The sequence below is a fragment of the Salmo salar genome, chromosome 17 (assembly GCF_965601325.2).
Source record: "Salmo salar chromosome 17, fSalSal1, whole genome shotgun sequence".
NCBI classification, from domain to species: Eukaryota; Metazoa; Chordata; class Actinopteri; order Salmoniformes; family Salmonidae; genus Salmo; species Salmo salar.
In genome coordinates, this window is record NC_138307.1 from 86,779,119 (window position 1) to 86,798,457 (window position 19,339).

A 19,339-nucleotide genomic window follows, 5' to 3' on the forward strand; every position below is an offset into this window, starting at 1 on the left:
CTTCTCTATCCTGCTACCAGGTTAGTTTCCTACACAGAGTCTTCTCTATCCTGCTACCAGGTTAGTTTCCTACCCAGAGCCTTCTCTATCCTGCTACCAGGTTAGTTTCCTACACAGAGCCTTCTCTATCCTGCTACCAGGTTAGTTTCCTACACAGAGCCTTCTCTATCCTGCTACCAGGTTAGTTTCCTACACAGAGCCTTCTCTATCCTGCTACCAGGTTAGTTTCCTACACAGAGCCTTCTCTATCCTGCTACCAGGTTAGTTTCCTACACAGAGCCTTCTCTATCCTGCTACCAGGTTAGTGTCCTACACAGAGCCTTCTCTATCCTGCTACCAGGTTAGTTTCCTACACAGAGCCTTCTCTATCCTGCTACCAGGTTAGTGTCCTACACAGAGCCTTCTCTATCCTGCTACCAGGTTAGTTTCCTACACAGAGCCTTCTCTATCCTGCTACCAGGTTAGTGTCCTACACAGAGCCTTCTCTATCCTGCTACCAGGTTAGTTTCCTACACAGAGCCTTCTCTATCCTGCTACCAGGTTAGTTTCCTACACAGAGCCTTCTCTATCCTGCTACCAGGTTAGTTTCCTACACAGAGCCTTCTCTATCCTGCTACCAGGTTAGTTTCCTACACAGAGCCTTCTCTATCCTGCTACCAGGTTAGTTTCCTACACAGAGCCTTCTCTATCCTGCTACCAGGTTAGTTTCCTACACAGAGCCTTCGCTATCCTGCTACCAGGTTAGTTTCCTACACAGAGCCTTCTCTATCCTGCTACCAGGTTAGTTTCCTACACAGAGTCTTCTCTATCCTGCTACCAGGTTAGTTTCCTACCCAGAGCCTTCTCTATCCTGCTACCAGGTTAGTTTCCTACACAGAGCCTTCTCTATCCTGCTACCAGGTTAGTTTCCTACACAGAGCCTTCTCTATCCTGCTACCAGGTTAGTTTCCTACACAGAGCCTTCTCTATCCTGCTACCAGGTTAGTTTCCTACACAGAGCCTTCTCTATCCTGCTACCAGGTTAGTTTCCTACACAGAGCCTTCTCTATCCTGCTACCAGGTTAGTGTCCTACACAGAGCCTTCTCTATCCTGCTACCAGGTTAGTTTCCTACACAGAGCCTTCTCTATCCTGCTACCAGGTTAGTGTCCTACACAGAGCCTTCTCTATCCTGCTACCAGGTTAGTTTCCTACACAGAGCCTTCTCTATCCTGCTACCAGGTTAGTGTCCTACACAGAGCCTTCTCTATCCTGCTACCAGGTTAGTTTCCTACACAGAGCCTTCTCTATCCTGCTACCAGGTTAGTTTCCTACACAGAGCCTTCTCTATCCTGCTACCAGGTTAGTTTCCTACACAGAGCCTTCTCTATCCTGCTACCAGGTTAGTTTCCTACACAGAGCCTTCTCTATCCTGCTACCAGGTTAGTGTCCTACACAGAGCCTTCTCTATCCTGCTACCAGGTTAGTTTCCTACACAGAGCCTTCTCTATCCTGCTACCAGGTTAGTTTCCTACACAGAGCCTTCTCTATCCCGCTACCAGGTTAGTTTCCTACACAGAGCCTTCTCTATCCTGCTACCAGGTTAGTTTCCTACACAGAGCCTTCTCTATCCTGCTACCAGGTTAGTTTCCTACACAGAGCCTTCTCTATCCTGCTACCAGGTTAGTTTCCTACACAGAGCCTTCTCTATCCTGCTACCAGGTTAGTTTCCTACACAGAGCCTTCTCTATCCTGCTACCAGGTTAGTTTCCTACCCAGAGCCTTCTCTATCCTGCTACCAGGTTAGTTTCCTACACAGAGCCTTCTCTATCCTGCTACCAGGTTAGTTTCCTACACAGAGCCTTCTCTATCCTGCTACCAGGTTAGTTTCCTACACAGAGCCTTCTCTATCCTGCTACCAGGTTAGTTTCCTACACAGAGCCTTCTCTATCCTGCTACCAGGTTAGTTTCCTACACAGAGCCTTCTCTATCCTGCTACCAGGTTAGTTTCCTACACAGAGCCTTCTCTATCCTGCTACCAGGTTAGTTTCCTACACAGAGCCTTCTCTATCCTGCTACCAGGTTAGTTTCCTACACAGAGCCTTCTCTATCCTGCTACCAGGTTAGTTTCCTACACAGAGCCTTCGCTATCCTGCTACCAGGTTAGTTTCCTACACAGAGCCTTCTCTATCCTGCTACCAGGTTAGTTTCCTACACAGAGCCTTCTCTATCCTGCTACCAGGTTAGTTTCCTACACAGAGCCTTCTCTATCCTGCTACCAGGTTAGTTTCCTACACAGAGCCTTCTCTATCCTGCTACCAGGTTAGTTTCTACACAGAGCCTTCTCTATCCTGCTACCAGGTTAGTTTCCTACACAGAGCCTTCTCTATCCTGCTACCAGGTTAGTTTCCTACACAAAGCCTTCTCTATCCTGCTACCAGGTTAGTTTCCTACACAGAGCCTTCTCTATCCTGCTACCAGGTTAGTTTCCTACACAGAGCCTTCTCTATCCTGCTACCAGGTTAGTTTCCTACACAGAGCCTTCTCTATCCTGCTACCAGGTTAGTTTCCTACACAGAGCCTTCTCTATCCTGCTACCAGGTTAGTTTCCTACACAGAGCCTTCTCTATCCTGCTACCAGGTTAGTTTCCTACACAGAGCCTTCTCTATCCTGCTACCAGGTTAGTTTCCTACACAGAGCCTTCTCTATCCTGCTACCAGGTTAGTTTCCTACACAGAGCCTTCTCTATCCTGCTACCAGGTTAGTTTCCTACACAGAGCCTTCTCTATCCTGCTACCAGGTTAGTTTCCTACCCAGAGCCTTCTCTATCCCGCTACCAGGTTAGTTTCCTACACAAAGGGCTCTGTGAGAAAGCTGGCTGTTGCGTCTTACAAGTCGTTGTCAGAAGAGGGATTCAGTCTCTATTTCTCTTCACATTCTAGAGGCTTTACAGGACTATACTCCAGTCTGTTGTCATGGTGAATGGTCATGAAGTCTGAGTCAGTCTAACAGTCTGTTGTCATGGTGAATGGCCATGAAGTCGAGCAGCTCAGTCTGTTGTCATGGTGAATGGTCATGAGTCTGGTCAGAGTCGCAGTCTGTTGTCATGGTGAATGGTCATGACGTCAGAGTCGGTCTGTTGTCATGGTGAATGGTCATGACGTCAGAGTCAGTCTGTTGTCATGGTGAATGGTCATGACGTCAGAGTCAGTCTGTTGTCATGGTGAATGGTCATGACGTCAGAGTCAGTCTGTTGTCATGGTGAATGGTCATGACGTCAGAGTCAGTCTGTTGTCATGGTGAATGGTCATGACGTCAGAGTCAGTCTGTTGTCATGGTGAATGGCCATGAAGTCTGAGTCGGTCAGTCTAACAGTCTGTTGTCATGGTGAATGGCCATGACGTCTGAGTCAGTCAGTCTAACAGTCTGTTGTCATGGTGAATGGCCATGAAGTCTGAGTCAGTCAGTCTAACAGTCTGTTGTCATGGTGAATGGTCATGAACGTCTGAGTCAGTCTAACAGTCTGTTGTCATGGTGAATGGCCATGAAGTCTGAGTCAGTCTGTCTGACAGTCTGTTGTCATGGTGAATGGTCATGACGTCAGAGTCAGTCTGTTGTCATGGTGAATGGTCATGACGTCAGAGTCAGTCTGTTGTCATGGTGAATGGTCATGACGTCAGAGTCAGTCTGTTGTCATGGTGAATGGTCATGACGTCAGAGTCAGTCTGTTGTCATGGTGAATGGCCATGACGTCTGAGTCAGTCTGTTGTCATGGTGAATGGCCATGACGTCAGAGTCAGTCTGTTGTCATGGTGAATGGTCATGACGTCAGAGTCAGTCTGTTGTCATGGTGAATGGTCATGACGTCTGAGTCAGTCTTCCTGAAACTCTTTGACAGGACCAAATGTTGACATCACCTGGAGCTGAGTAATGATCTGTGTCACTGAAAACTTCAGGAATAATTTCTTACAGTTGTATCGTTGTTCACCAGGACCTATTTACCACGTCAGAAAGGCCACTGTTGTGTCTTGAAAAGACAGTTATTTTTTTTTAGGAGAAGCTGGACCTTTTTTAGACAGAAGATGGCCGTCTATAACTTGTCCAGTTCATCAGACAGATGAGATTGGGGTTGTCACTATCCAGCATGTTACAGGAGAAGGTAGTGCTGAGCATTAATCCACATGTTACAGGAGAAGGTAGTGCTGAGCATTAATCCACATGTTACAGGAGAAGGTAGTGCTGAGCATTAATCCACATGTTACAGGAGAAGGTAGTGCTGAGCATTAATCCACATGTTACAGGAGAAGGTAGTGCTGAGCATTAATCCACATGTTACAGGAGAAGGTAGTGCTGAGCATTAATCCACATGTTACAGGAGAAGGTAGTGCTGAGCATTAATCCACATGTTACAGGAGAAGGTAGTGCTGAGCATTAATCCACATGTTACAGGAGAAGGTAGTGCTGAGCATTAATCCACATGTTACAGGAGAAGGTAGTGCTGAGCATTAATCCACATGTTACAGGAGAAGGTAGTGCTGAGCATTAATCCACATGTTACAGGAGAAGGTAGTGCTGAGCATTAATCCACATGTTACAGGAGAAGGTAGTGCTGAGCATTAATCCACATGTTACAGGAGAAGGTAGTGCTGAGCATTAATCCACATGTTACAGGAGAAGGTAGTGCTGAGCATTAATCCACATGTTACAGGAGAAGGTAGTGCTGAGCATTAATCCACATGTTACAGGAGAAGGTAGTGCTGAGCATTAATCCACATGTTACAGGAGAAGGTAGTGCTGAGCATTAATCCACATGTTACAGGAGAAGGTAGTGCTGAGCATTAATCCACATGTTACAGGAGAAGGTAGTGCTGAGCATTAATCCAGCATGTTACAGGAGAAGGTAGTGCTGAGCATTAATCCACATGTTACAGGAGAAGGTAGTGCTGAGCATTAATCCACATGTTACAGGAGAAGGTAGTGCTGAGCATTAATCCACATGTTACAGGAGAAGGTAGTGCTGAGCATTAATCCACATGTTACAGGAGAAGGTAGTGCTGAGCATTAATCCACATGTTACAGGAGAAGGTAGTGCTGAGCATTAATCCACATGTTACAGGAGAAGGTAGTGCTGAGCATTAATCCACATGTTACAGGAGAAGGTAGTGCTGAGCATTAATCCACATGTTACAGGAGAAGGTAGTGCTGAGCATTAATCCACATGTTACAGGAGAAGGTAGTGCTGAGCATTAATCCACATGTTACAGGAGAAGGTAGTGCTGAGCATTAATCCACATGTTACAGGAGAAGGTAGTGCTGAGCATTAATCCACATGTCAGTTATTCAGTTTTTTTTAAAGTTTTAATGTCAGGTGCACCAGTACAGTATAATGCCTTTCTTTGTTAAAACCCCAGTCTTTGTGTTAGCAGTTCAACCCCTACCTCAACAAAATACACTAGATATACAAAAGTATGTGGACATCCCTTCAAATGAGTGGATTTGGCTATGCTCAGGGCTATGCCCTGCTAGAGCTGCCCCGGGTCAACTGTAAGAGCTTGTATTGTGAAGTGGAAACGTCTAAGAGCAACAACGGCTCAGCCGGCGAAGTGGTAGGCCACACAAGCTCACAGAACGGGACCGCCAAGAGCTGAAAATTGTCTGTCCTCGGTTGCAACGCTCACTACCGAGTACCAAACTGCCTCTGGAAGCAACGTCAGCACAATAACTGTTTGTCGAGAGCTTCATGAAATGGGTTTCCATGGCCGAGCAGCCTGTCCCAATGCATAGTGCCAACTGTAAAGTTTGGTGGAGGAGGAATAATGGTCTGGGGCTGTTTTTCACGGTTCGAGCCCCTGAGTTCCAGTGAAGGGATATCTTAACTCTACAGTATACAATGACATTCTAGATTATTCTGTGCTTCTGACTTTGTGGCAACAGTTTGGGCAAGGCCGTTTCCTGTTTCAGCATGACGACGCCTCCGTGCACAAAGCGAGGCCCATGCAGAAATGGTTTGTCAAGATCGGTGTGGAAGAACTTGACTGGCCTGCACAGAGCCCTGACCTCAACCCCATCTAACACCTTTGGGATGAATTGGAACGCTGACTGCGAGCCAGGCTTAATCACCCAACATCAGTGCCCGACCTCACTAATGCTCTTGTGGCTGAATGGAAGCAAGTCCCCCTGCAGCAATGTTCCAACATCTAGTGGAAAGCCTTCCCAGAAGAGTGGAGGCTGTTATAGCAGCAATGTTCCAACATCTAGTGGAAAGCCTTCCCAGAAGAGTGGAGGCTGTTATAGCAGCAATGTTCCAACATCTAGTGGAAAGCCTTCCCAGAAGAGTGGAGGCTGTTATAGCAGCAATGTTCCAACATCTAGTGGAAAGCCTTCCCAGAAGAGTGGAGGCTGTTATAGCAGCAATGTACCAACATCTAGTGGAAAGCCTTCCCAGAAGAGTGGAGGCTGTTATAGCAGCAATGTTCCAACATCTAGTGGAAAGCCTTCCCAGAAGAGTGGAGGCAGTTATAGCAGCAATGTACCAACATCTAGTGGAAAGCCTTCCCAGAAGAGTGGAGGCAGTTATAGCAGCAATGTTCCAACATCTAGTGGAAAGCCTTCCCAGAAGAGTGGAGGCTGTTATAGCAGCAATGTTCCAACATCTAGTGGAAAGCCTTCCCAGAAGAGTGGAGGCTGTTATAGCAGCAATGTACCAACATCTAGTGGAAAGCCTTCCCAGAAGAGTGGAGGCAGTTATAGCAGCAATGTTCCAACATCTAGTGGAAAGCCTTCCCAGAAGAGTGGAGGCTGTTATAGCAGCAATGTTCCAACATCTAGTGGAAAGCCTTCCCAGAAGAGTGGAGGCTGTTATAGCAGCAATGTTCCAACATCTAGTGGAAAGCCTTCCCAGAAGAGTGGAGGCTGTTATAGCAGCAATGTTCCAGCATCTAGTGGAAAGCCTTCCCAGAAGAGTGGAGGCTGTTATAGCAGCATAGAGGGGACCAACTCCATATTAATAACCATGATTTTAGAATGACATGTTCAACGAGCAGGTGTCTGCTTTTGGTTATGTAGTGTATCTCATACTGACAGATTTCCCCTTCAGCTCTCGCTCTCCCTCCCTCTCCCCCTCTCTCTCGCTTTCTCCCCCTCGCTCTCCCTCCCTCTCCCCCTCTCTCTCGCTTTCTCCCCCTCACTCTCCCTCCCTCTCCCCCTCTCTCTCGCTTTCTCCCCCTCGCTCTCGCGTTCTCTCCCTCTCTCTCGCTTTCCCTCCCTCACTCTCCCTCCCTCTCCTCCTCTCTCTCGCTTTCTCCCCCTCACTCTCCCTCCCTCTCCCCCTCTCTCTCGCTTTCTCCCCCTCGCTCTCGCGTTCTCTCCCTCTCTCTCGCTTTCCCTCCCTCGCTCTCGCTTTCCCTCCCTCTCCCCTTCTCCCGCTTTCTCTCCCTCGCTCTCGCTTTCTCTCCCTCGCTCTCGCTTTCTCTCCCTCGCTCTCGCTTTCTCTCCCTCGCTCTCGCTTTCTCTCCCTCGCTCTCGCTTTCTCTCCCTCGCTCTCTCGCTCTTCTCTCTGTCGCATTCTCTCAGATCTCTCTTCAGGTTATTTTGTTACTAGTATTTTGAGAAATATTCATGCTCAGTTGGGTACTTCATCGACTACTGTTTTCTGTATGAAAAAAACCCCAAAGAAATAGTGACATTTGTGGAATACAGAAAAAGTGACCATTTGGGTTTGAAGCAGAATCTTCATCATAAGTCTGTTAGCCTGATGAGCTGAAGCCCAGACCCAGGTAACTCCTGAAGCCTAGACCCAGGTAACTTCTGAAGCCCAGACCCAGGTAACTCCTGAAGCCCAGACCCAGGTAACTCCTGAAGCCCAGACCCAGGTAACTCCTGAAGCCCAGACCCAGGTAACTCCTGAAGCCCAGACCCAGGTAACTTCTGAAGCCCAGACCCAGGTAACTCCTGAAGCCCAGACCCAGGTAACTCCTGAAGCCCAGACCCAGGTAACTCCTGAAGCCCAGACCCAGGTAACTCCTGAAGCCCAGACCCAGGTAACTCCTGAAGCCCAGACCCAGGTAACTCCTGAAGCCCAGACCCAGGTAACTCCTGAAGCCCAGACCCAGGTAACTCCTGAAGCCCAGACCCAGGTATCTCCTGAAGCCCAGACCCAGGTATCTCCTGAAGCCCAGACCCAGGTATCTCCTGAAGCCCAGACCCAGGTAACTCCTGAAGCCCAGACCCAGGTAACTCCTGAAGCCCAGACCCAGGTAACTCCTGAAGCCCAGACCCAGGTGACTCCTGAAGCCCAGACCCAGGTAACTCCTGAAGCCCAGACCCAGGTGACTCCTGAAGCCCAGACCCAGGTGACTCCTGAAGCCCAGACCCAGGTGACTCCTGAAGCCCAGACCCAGGTGACTCCTGAAGCCCAGACCCAGGTAACTCCTGAAGCCCAGACCCAGGTAACTCCTGAAGCCCAGACCCAGGTAACTCCTGAAGCCCAGACCCAGGTAACTCCTGAAGCCCAGACCCAGGTAACTCATGAAGCCCAGACCCAGGTAACTCCTGAAGCCCAGACCGAGGTAACTCCTGAAGCCCAGACCCAGGTAACTCCTGAAGCCCAGACCCAGGTAACTCCTGAAGCCCAGACCCAGGTATCTCCTGAAGCCCAGACCCAGGTAACTCCTGAAGCCCAGACCCAGGTAACTCCTGAAGCCCAGACCCAGGTAACTCCTGAGGCCCAGACCCAGGTAACTCCTGAAGCCCAGACCCAGGTAACTCCTGAGGCCCAGACCCAGGTAACTCCTGAAGCCCAGACCCAGGTAACTCCTGAGGCCCAGACCCAGGTAACTCCTGAGGCCCAGACCCAGGTAACTCCTGAAGGCCAGACCCAGGTAACTCCTGAAGGCCAGACCCAGGTAACTCCTGAGGCCCAGACCCAGGTAACTCCTGAGGCCCAGACCCAGGTAACTCCTGAAGCCCAGACCCAGGTAACTCATGAAGCCCAGACCCAGGTAACTCCTGAGGCCCAGACCCAGGTAACTCCTGAGGCCCAGACCCAGGTAACTCCTGAAGGCCAGACCCAGGTAACTCCTGAAGGCCAGACCCAGGTAACTCCTGAAGCCCAGACCCAGGTAACTCCTGAAGCCCAGACCCAGGTAACTCCTGAAGCCTAGACCCAGGTAACTCATCATGGGAATGTGGTTCACTGTGTTAGCCTGGTGAGCTGAAGCCCAGACCCAGGTAACTCCTGAAGCCTAGACCCAGGTAACTCATCATGGGAATGTGGTTCACTGTGTTAGCCTGGTGAGCTGAAGCCTAGACCCAGGTGAGCTGAAGCCTAGACCCAGGTAACTCCTGAAGCCCAGACCCAGGTAACTCATCATGGGAATGTGGTTCACTGTGTTAGCCTGGTGAGCTGAAGCCTAGACCCAGGTGAGCTGAAGCCCAGACCCAGGTAACTCCTGAAGCCCAGACCCAGGTAACTCCTGAAGCCCAGACCCAGGTAACTCATCATGGGAATGTGGTTCACTGTGTTAGCCTGGTGAGCTGAAGCCTAGACCCAGGTGAGCTGAAGCCTAGACCCAGGTGAGCTTTAAGCCTAGACCCAGGTGAGCTTTAAGCCTAGACCCAGGTGAGCTTTAAGCCTAGACCCAGGTGAGCTTTAAGCCTAGACCCAGGTGAGCTTTAAGCCTAGACCCAGGTGAGCTTTAAGCCTAGACCCAGGTGAGCTTTAAGCCTAGACCCAGGTGAGCTGAAGCCTAGACCCAGGTGAGCTGAAGCCTAGGGGGTTCACTGTGTTAGCTCTGTTACCAGAATGCCTTAGTGATGTATTCTCTGGGCAGCCAAAATGACACACTCTCCAAAATAATCCTGTTTCCTTCTTACCTCTGTCTCTTCTGTGTGCCCTTGTGACAGCAGACGCCCACTCAGCTAATCACCTTAGTGTGTTAATGTGACCATACGGTGCTGGGGGGGGCTATAAGGGAGGGAGGGGGGAGGGGGCAATAAGGGAGGGAGGGGGGCTTTAAGGCAGGGGGAGGGGGCTATAAGGGAGGGAGGGGGCTATAAGGAAGGGGGAGGGGGCTATAAGGGAGGGAGGGGGGGCTTTAAGGCAGGGGGAGGGGGCTATAAGGGAGGGAGGGGGCTACAAAGGAGGGGGGAGGGGGCTATAAGGGAGGGAGGGAGGGGGCTATAAGGGAGGGAGGGGGGGCTATAAGGGAGGGAGGGGGGAGGGGTCTATAAGGGAGGGAGGGGGCTATAAGGGAGGGAGGGGGAAGGGAGGGGGCTATAAGGGAGGGAGGGGGGCTATAAGGGAGGGAGGGGTAGGGACGGGGCTATAAGGGAGGGAGGGAGGGAGGGTTGAGGGGGCTATAATTCTGCAGGCAGATCTCCAACCTGATCCAGGTCTGTCTACTCTATTTTACAGACAAAGCAGCTACTGAGAGGAGGGACAATACATTTTTCATTTATACTGAACAGACATATGAACGCAGCATGCAACAATTTCAAAGATGTTACAGTTCATAGAAGGAAATCAGTCAACTGTAATAAATTCATTCCTCCCTGATCTATGGATTTCATATGACTGGGCCGGGGCGCAGCCATAGGTGGGCCTGGGAAGTCATAGACCAATCAGAATGAGCTTTTTCCCCCACAGAAGGGCTTTATTACAGACAGAAATAAGCTTTCTGGTGTGTATGGAACATTTTCTGGGATATTTTATTACAGCTGGTGAAAATGGGACCAACACTTTACCATGTTGAGATTCTATTTGAGTTCAGTGTAGTTTTATCATTTAACAGACGGTTTTTATCCAGAGTGACTTACAGTAGTGATGGAAAACATTTTAACACTGTTCCATTCATCCATCCGTCATCCATCCATCATCCATCCATCATCCATCCATCAATCATCCATTCATCCATCCATCATCCATCCATCATCCATCCATCATCCATCCATCATCCATCCATCAACCATCCATCAACCATCCATCATCCATCCATCATCCATCCATCATCCATCCATCAATCATCCATCATCCATCCATCATCCATCCATCATCCATCCGTCATCCATCCATCAACCATCCATCATCCATCCATCATCCATCCATCAATCATCCATCATCCATCCATCATCCATCCATCATCCATCCGTCATCCATCCATCAACCATCCATCATCCATCCATCATCCATCCATCAATCATCCATCCATCATCCATCCATCATCCGTCATCCATCCATCAACCATCCATCCATCATCCATCCATCATCCATCCATCATCCATCCATCTCTCATCCTGTCATCCTTTCTTTTATGATTATTTTCCAGGATACGTCCCAAATAGCACCCTACTCCCTATATAGTGCACTACTTTAGACCAGAGCCCTATTCCCTATATAGTGCACTACTTTAGACCAGAGCCCTATTCCCTATATAGTGCTCTACTTTAGACCAGAGCCCTATCCCTATATAGTGCACTACTATAGACCAGAGCCCTATTCCCTATATAGTACACTACTATAGACCAGAGCCCTATTCCCTATATAGTGTACTACTATAGACCAGAGCCCTATTCCCTATATAGTGCACTACTATAGACCAGAGCCCTATTCCCTATATAGTGCACTACTCCTGAGTCAGAAGTCCCTCTGGGCCCTGGTGAAACATAGTGCACTATGAAGGGAATGGGATGCCATTTGGAACACACACCACTGTCTCTTGTGATGAATTTACAGTCTTCCTGTTCTGCTCTCCTCCTGCTTTCAGACTGATAGTTTTTGCTGTTCAGGGAGAATTCATTATAGTCTCTGTTTATTTTACGTTTCAATCCCCCTGCCAAGGCCAGTGGGTCCATCTGTTCCATAAAGCCCCATTATGAAGTGAAAGGGTCATTTTCTTTTGCTTCATCAGTTCTCATAAATAACAGATAATCATTATGGAAGAGCCAGGGGACTTATCTCTCACTGCCGCTGGACACGGGGCGCGTCCCAAATGACATCCTATTACCTATATATAGTACACTACTATAGATCAGAGCCCTATTCCCTATATAGTACACTACTATAGACCAGAGTCCTATTCCCTATATAGTACACTACTATAGACCAGAGCCCTATTCCCTATATAGTGCACTACTATAGACCAGAGCCCTATTCCCTATATAGTGTACTACTATAGACCAGAGTCCTATTCCCTATATAGTACACTACTATAGACCAGGGCCCTATTCCCTATATAGTGCACTACTATAGACCAGAGCCCTATTCCCTATATAGTACACTACTATAGACCAGGGCCCTATTCTCTATATAGTGTACTACTATAGACCAGAGTCCTATTCCCTATATAGTACACTACTTTAGACCAGAGCCCTATTCCCTATATAGTACACTACTATAGACCAGAGCCCTATTCTCTATATAGTGTACTACTATAGACCAGAGCCCTATTCCCTATATAGTGTACTACTAATAGACCAGGGCCCTATTCCCTATATAGTACACTACTATAGACCAGGGCCCTATTCCCTATATAGTGCACTACTATAGACCAGAGCCCTATTCCCTATATAGTGCACTACTATAGACCAGAGCCCTATTCCCTATATAGTGCACTACTATAGACCAGAGCCCTATTCCCTATATAGTGTACTACTAATAGACCAGGGCCCTATTCCCTATATAGTACACTACTATAGACCAGAGCCCTATTCCCTATATAGTACACTACTATAGACCAGAGCCCTATTCCCTATATAGTGTACTACTAATAGACCAGGGCCCTATTCCCTATATAGTGCACTACTATAGACCAGAGCCCTATTCCCTATATAGTGCACTACTATAGACCAGAGTCCTATTCCCTATATAGTGCCCTACTTTAGACCAGAGCCCTATTCCCTATATAGTACACTACTTTAGACCAGAGCCCTATTCCCTATATAGTACACTACTATAGACCAGGGCCCCTAGGGAATAGGGTGTCATTAAAGACCAAGACTCTCCAGCCACAGAGAGACCAGCAATGGAAGACTATGCTGACAGGGGAGTTCCTTTAGCCAGAATGTCCATTAATGTAATCTAGTGTTCATATCCCTTTGTCTAATACATGTTTGGGTCTGAGTGTCACAGGAAGGACTTTGGGTTGGAGCTTCCTGTCATCTTGGTTTCTTTCATCCCAGAGGTCTGTGTCAGGACTGTGTCAGGACTGTGTCAGGTCTGTGTCAGGACTGTGTCAGGACTGTGTCAGGGTCTGTGTCAGGGTCTGTGTCAGGTCTGTGTCAGGACTGTGTCAGGATCTGTGTCAGGACTGTGTCAGGACTGTGTCAGGGTCTGTGTCAGGGTCTGTGTCAGGACTGTGTCAGGACTGTGTCAGGACTGTGTCAGGGTCTGTGTCAGGATCTGTGTCAGGACTGTGTCAGGACTGTGTCAGGGTCTGTGTCAGGGTCTGTGTCAGGACTGTGTCAGGACTGTGTCAGGACTGTGTCAGGACTGTGTCAGGACTGTGTCAGGGTCTGTGTCAGGACTGTGTCAGGACTGTGTCAGGACTGTGTCAGGGTCTGTGTCAGGTCTGTGTCAGGACTGTGTCAGGACTGTGTCAGGACTGTGTCAGGTCTGTGTCAGGTCTGTGTCAGGGTCTGTGTCAGGGTCTGTGTCACGTCTGTGTCAGGGTCTGTGTCAGGTCTGTGTCAGGTCTGTGTCAGGGTCTGTGTCAGGTCTGTGTCAGGTCTGTGTCAGGACTGTGTCAGGACTGTGTCAGGACTGTGTCAGGTCTGTGTCAGGTCTGTGTCAGGACTGTGTCAGGACTGTGTCAGGGTCTGTGTCAGGACTGTGTCAGGTCTGTGTCAGGACTGTGTCAGGACTGTGTCAGGACTGTGTCAGGTCTGTGTCAGGGTCTGTGTCAGGGTCTGTGTCAGGGTCTGTGTCAGGTCTGTGTCAGGACTGTGTCAGGTCTGTGTCAGGTCTGTGTCAGGGTCTGTGTCAGGGTCTGTGTCAGGGTCTGTGTCAGGGTCTGTGTCAGGTCTGTGTCAGGTCTGTGTCAGGTCTGTGTCAGGGTCTGTGTCAGGGTCTGTGTCAGGGTCTGTGTCAGGGTCTGTGTCAGGGTCTGTGTCAGGGTCTGTGTCAGGACTGTGTCAGGACTGTGTCAGGGTCTGTGTCAGGACTGTGTCAGGTCTGTGTCAGGGTCTGTGTCAGGGTCTGTGTCAGGGTCTGTGTCAGGGTCTGTGTCAGGGTCTGTGTCAGGTCTGTGTCAGGGTCTGTGTCAGGGTCTGTGTCAGGGTCTGTCCTGACAGGGGAGTTCCTTTAGCCAGAATGTCCTAGGCCTGGAGACAGACAGCTAGGGAGAGAGAGACAGCCAGCTAGGGAGAGAGAGACAGCCAGCTAGGGAGAGAGAGAGAGACAGCCAGCTAGGGAGGGAGAGACAGCCAGCTAGAGAGAGAGAGACAGCCAGCTAGGGAGAGAGAGAGACAGCCAGTTAGGGAGGGAGAGAGACAGCCAGCTAGGGAGAGAGAGACAGCCAGCTAGGGAGAGAGAGACAGCCAGCTAGAGAGAGAGAGACAGCCAGCTAGGGAGAGAGAGAGACAGCCAGCTAGGGAGAGAGAGAGACAGCCAGCTAGGGAGAGAGAGAGACAGCCAGCTAGGGAGAGAGAGAGACAGCCAGCTAGGGAGAGAGAGAGACAGCCAGCTAGGGAGAGAGAGACAGCCAGCTAGGGAGAGAGAGAGACAGCCAGCTAGGGAGACAGAGAGACAGCCAGCTAGGGAGAGAGAGACAGCCAGCTAGGGAGAGAGAGACAGCCAGCTAGGGAGAGAGAGAGACAGCCAGCTAGAGAGAGAGAGACAGCCAGCTAGGGAGAGAGAGACAGCCAGCTAGGGAGAGAGAGAGACAGCCAGCTAGGGAGAGAGAGAGACAGCCAGCTAGGGAGAGAGAGAGACAGCCAGCTAGGGAGAGAGAGAGACAGCCAGCTAGGGAGAGAGAGAGACAGCCAGCTAGGGAGAGAGAGAGACAGCCAGCTAGGGAGAGAGAGACAGCCAGCTAGGGAGAGAGAGACAGCCAGCTAGGGAGAGAGAGAGACAGCCAGCTAGGGAGAGAGAGAGACAGCTAGGTACGCTAGCTGTGAGAAAGCCAGGGATAAACAGCTTGGGGACCCACAGGGGCCAGGGAGTCCCTCTGGTCCAGCTGTAGGAGTGGGTGTGATCCAACCCCTCTCCCTCCTCCCTGTCATGTTTCCCAGACACAGCAGGGTGCAAAGGTCACCTCCACAAAACGAATGTAATGCTCACCAGAACAGACCATATTTGGGCTTCCTACCGTACCCTAAACCTACAGTTGAAGTCGGAAGTTTACATCCACTTAGGTTGGAGTCATTAAAACTCGTTTTTCAACCACTCCACAAATTTCTTGTCAACAAACTATAGTTTTGGCAAGTCGGTTAGGACATCTACTTTCTGCATGACACAAGTAATCTTTCCAACAATTGTTTACAGACAGATTATTTCACTTATAATTCACTGTATCACAATTCCAGTGGGTCAGAAGTTTACATACACTAAGTTGACTGTGACTTTAAACAGCTTGGAACATTCCAGAAAATGATGTCATGGCTTTAGAAGCTTCTGATAGGCTAATTGACATAATTTGAGTCAATTGGAGGTGTACCTGTGGATGTATTTCAAGGCCTACCTTCAAACTCAGTGCCTCTTTGCTTGACATCATGGGAAAATCAAAAGAAATCAGTCAAGACCTCAGAAAAATGATTGTAGACCCCCACAAGTCTGGTTCATCCTTGGGAGCAATTTCCAAATGCCTGAAGGTACCACGTTCATCTGTACAAACAATAGTACGCAAGTATAAACACCATGGGACCACACAGCCGTCATACCGCTCAGGAAGAATACGCATTCTGTCTCCTAGAGATGAACGTACTTTGGTGCGAAAAGTGCAAATCAATCCCAGAACAACAGCAAAGGACCTTGTGAAGATGCTGGAGGAAACGGGTACAAAAGTATCTATATCCACAGTAAAACGAGTCCTATATCGACATAACCTGAAAGGCCGCTCAGCAAGGAAGAAGCCACTGCTCCAAAACCACCATAAAAAGGCCCAAGCAAAGTTGTGGCAAAGCGGCTTAAGGACAACAAAGTCAAGGTATTGGAGTGGCCATCACAAAGCCCTGACCTCAATCCTATAGAAAATGTGTGGGCAGAACTGAAAAAGCGTATGCGAGCAAGGAGGCCTACAAACCTGACTCAGTTACACCAGCTCTGTCAGGAGGAATGGGCCAAAATTCACCCAACTTATTGTGGGAAGCTTGTGGAAGGCTACCCGAAACGTTTGACCCAAGTTAAACAATTTAAAGGCAATGCTACCAAATACTAATTGAGTGTATGTAAACTTCTGACCCACTGGGAATGCGATGAAAGAAATAAAAGCTGAAATAAATCACTCTCTCTACTATTATTCTGACATTTCACATTCTTAAAATGTGAAACCCCACCTGAAACCCCACCTCTTTAAGGAATACCTGGGATAGGATATAGTAATCCTTCTAACCCCCCCCCCAAAAAAAAAAGATTTAGATGCACTATTGTAAAGTGGTTGTTCCACTGGATATCATAAGGTGAATGCAGCCAATTTGTAAGTCGCTCTGGATAAGAGCGTCTGCTAAATGACGTAAATGTAACGTAAAATGTAAAATAAAGTGGTGATCCTAACTGACCTAAGACAAGGGAATTGTTACTAGGATTTAATGTCAGGAATTGTGAAAAACTGAGTTTATTAAATGTATTTGGCTAAGGTGTATGTAAACTTCCGACTTCAACTGTATATGACAAACAACGTTTGGCTTTCTCAAACTTGAACGTGTTTGTGAATGAGCTTAAAGAGGGTTTTCCCAGGGAAGTTACTAGAATAACACGTTTGTTCCACCTGAAAAAGCACCAGAGGATTGAACACCTCTCACCTATCTCAGATTGTTCTCAAATCATTTAGTTAGAAACCGATATTAGCTTTCCTGAAACGTTATATTGTTTTAAAGCTTGTTTTAACTCTGAGAAATTAAGCTCATTTATTGCACCTAAATTGGCCATTTTCAATGTATAGGATTCATATAATGTTTTATAAATATAGTACATCTTTTTCTTAACAAAGATTTAAGATGTGAGGAGCCCAAATAAATGGTTAAAAGCGGACTGCCTGCGGACGGCCCCGTCGTTCTGCGGGCCGCGTCGTTCTGCGGGCCGCGTCGTTCTGCCGGCCCCGTCGTTCTGCCGGCCCCGTCGTTCTGCGGGCCGCGTCGTTCTGCCGGCCCCGTCGTTCTGCCCGGCCCCGTCGTTCTGCCCGGCCCCGTCGTTCTGCCCGGCCCCGTCGTTCTGCGGGCCCCGTCGTTCCGCCGGCCCCGTCGTTCTGCAGCCGCAGACCGCTCCAACTGACCCCTGGTGGAGATTAAACATCGACTGGGGTCATGTGACTAATCGGACAAATGTGTTTTGTAATGGAAAGAGGATTTATTATGTCATAAATGGAGGCTTTGGCCTGCGCTACGTTACAGAGAGAATCGACTGAAATATAGCTGCTAAAGTGGAGGGGGACATCTCTACCAGATGTGTGTGTGTGTGTGTGTGTGTGTGTGTGTGTGTGTGTGTGTAAGAGAGATATATCTGGGAGAAAGAGAACACATCTGTGAGTCTAATTCGTTCAAACTGCTGAACTCTAGTCCCTGAATATGTGATTCATATATTGGTCTGACGGGGAATTTGGGACACAACTTGGACACCTCTAGAGACTTTAACAGTATCTTCTCTGAAGTAGATTCAATGGAAAAGTTCCATTTGAAACAATCACCATAATTATGTATGCCTTTACCCCCTATGAATTCTGATCTTTTTGGAGGAAAAGAATCGTCGTTGAAAATAATTCTGATACCTCCTGTTATGATCTAACCTATCCTGTCTCTCTCCCCCTCCTCTCACCTCTCTCCCGCTCCATTCCTCTTTCTCCCTCCTCTCTCCCCCTCCTCTCCTGCCTCTCTCCCCTCCTCTCCTGCCTCTCTTCACCTCCATTCCTCTTTCTCCCGTCCTCTCTTCCCCTCTCTCCCCTCCTCCTCCTCTCTTCTATCTACACTCCTCTCACTCCCCCTCCTCTTTTCTCTCTCCTCCCCTGTCCTCTCCTCTCTCTTCCCCTCTCTCCCCTCCTCCTCTCTGCTATCTACACTCCTCTCACTCCCCCTCCTCTCTTCTCGCTCCTCCCCTGTCCTCTCCTCTCTCTTCCCCTCTCTCCCCTCCTCTCTTCTCACTCCCCTCCTGTCCTCTCTCATCTCCTGTCCTCTCTCCTCTCCCCTCAGACAGTATCATGCCCCCCCCCGGCCAACAGCTGCTACCCACATAGAGGTCAGACTTTAGAGGTTGCTCCGCCTCTCGTTCTGGGCCATCGCCACAGAGGATGCTGGGAATGTGTCGCGGGCGCAGGAAGTTCCTCGCTGCCTCCCTCGCCCTGCTCTTCATCCCCGCACTCACCTGGCTGTACCTCTCCGCTGGCAACTTCCAAGGTAGGACCCAACTCTCCTGAACCACCTGGTGCTGTAACTTGGCTTCCCTCCTCTGAACAGGCCTCCCTCTCTGTTCATGTCTAGGGTTGCACATTTTCAAAAGATTTCCTAAAATTTGCCATGTTTTCCAGAGTTTCTTGGGAATGTTTCCAGTTGTTTGTCCTCCGGCTGCAGAATGTTTACAGGCTGTCCCTCAAAGAGCACGCCACTAAACCCAGACTACACTCCCAGAACCAGAAAACAGGACTATTTTGTCTGGACCTGGTTTGACTTTGTATTGTATCGTATAAGTCGGTTTCTCCAGTCTATTCATGTCAAGCCTTCCCTTTCATAGTACCCAGAAATATTCAGCCGACCACATTGTTCGCTATGTACCAACATGGTCCTATATATGTGATGGCCCGTCCCAACTGGGGTTTATGTCGAGAAATACGAAAAGCTTGAGATGCAGAGCTCCTATTGGTAGATCATACTAACATCATGTTAACGTGATAATGGAGGGGTCGGCCATGTGTTAACATGATAAGGGAGAGGTCGGGCATGTGTTAATGTGATAATGGAGGGGTTGGCCATGTGTTAACGTGATAATGGAGGGGTTGGCCATGTGTTAACGTGATAATGGAGGGGTCGGCCATGTGTTAACATGATAATGGAGGGGTTGGCCATGTGTTAACGTGATAATGGAGGGGTTGGCCATGTGTTAACGTGATAATGGAGGGGTCGGCCATGTGTTAACATGATAATGGAGGGGTTGGCCATGTGATAATGGAGGGGTCGGCCATGTGTTAACGTGATAATGGAGGGGTCGGCCATGTGATAATGG

At 48.9% G+C, this 19,339-nt stretch overlaps 1 protein-coding gene across 2 annotated transcripts in view; it reads left to right on the plus strand.

Moving 5' to 3' along the window:
* large1 (LARGE xylosyl- and glucuronyltransferase 1) overlaps positions 1-19,339 on the plus strand; it is a 188,860-nt gene that overhangs the window by 25,341 nt on the left and 144,180 nt on the right. Inside the window, exon 2 of one of the 2 annotated variants that reach the window (XM_082964349.1) lies at positions 18,313-18,516. In XM_082964349.1, coding sequence (XP_082820475.1) covers positions 18,411-18,516 — 106 coding nt within the window. In that variant the 5' untranslated portion in view covers positions 18,313-18,410. The remainder of the gene's footprint in view (positions 1-18,312; positions 18,517-19,339) is intronic. The other variant, XM_082964350.1, reaches the window with a different exon arrangement.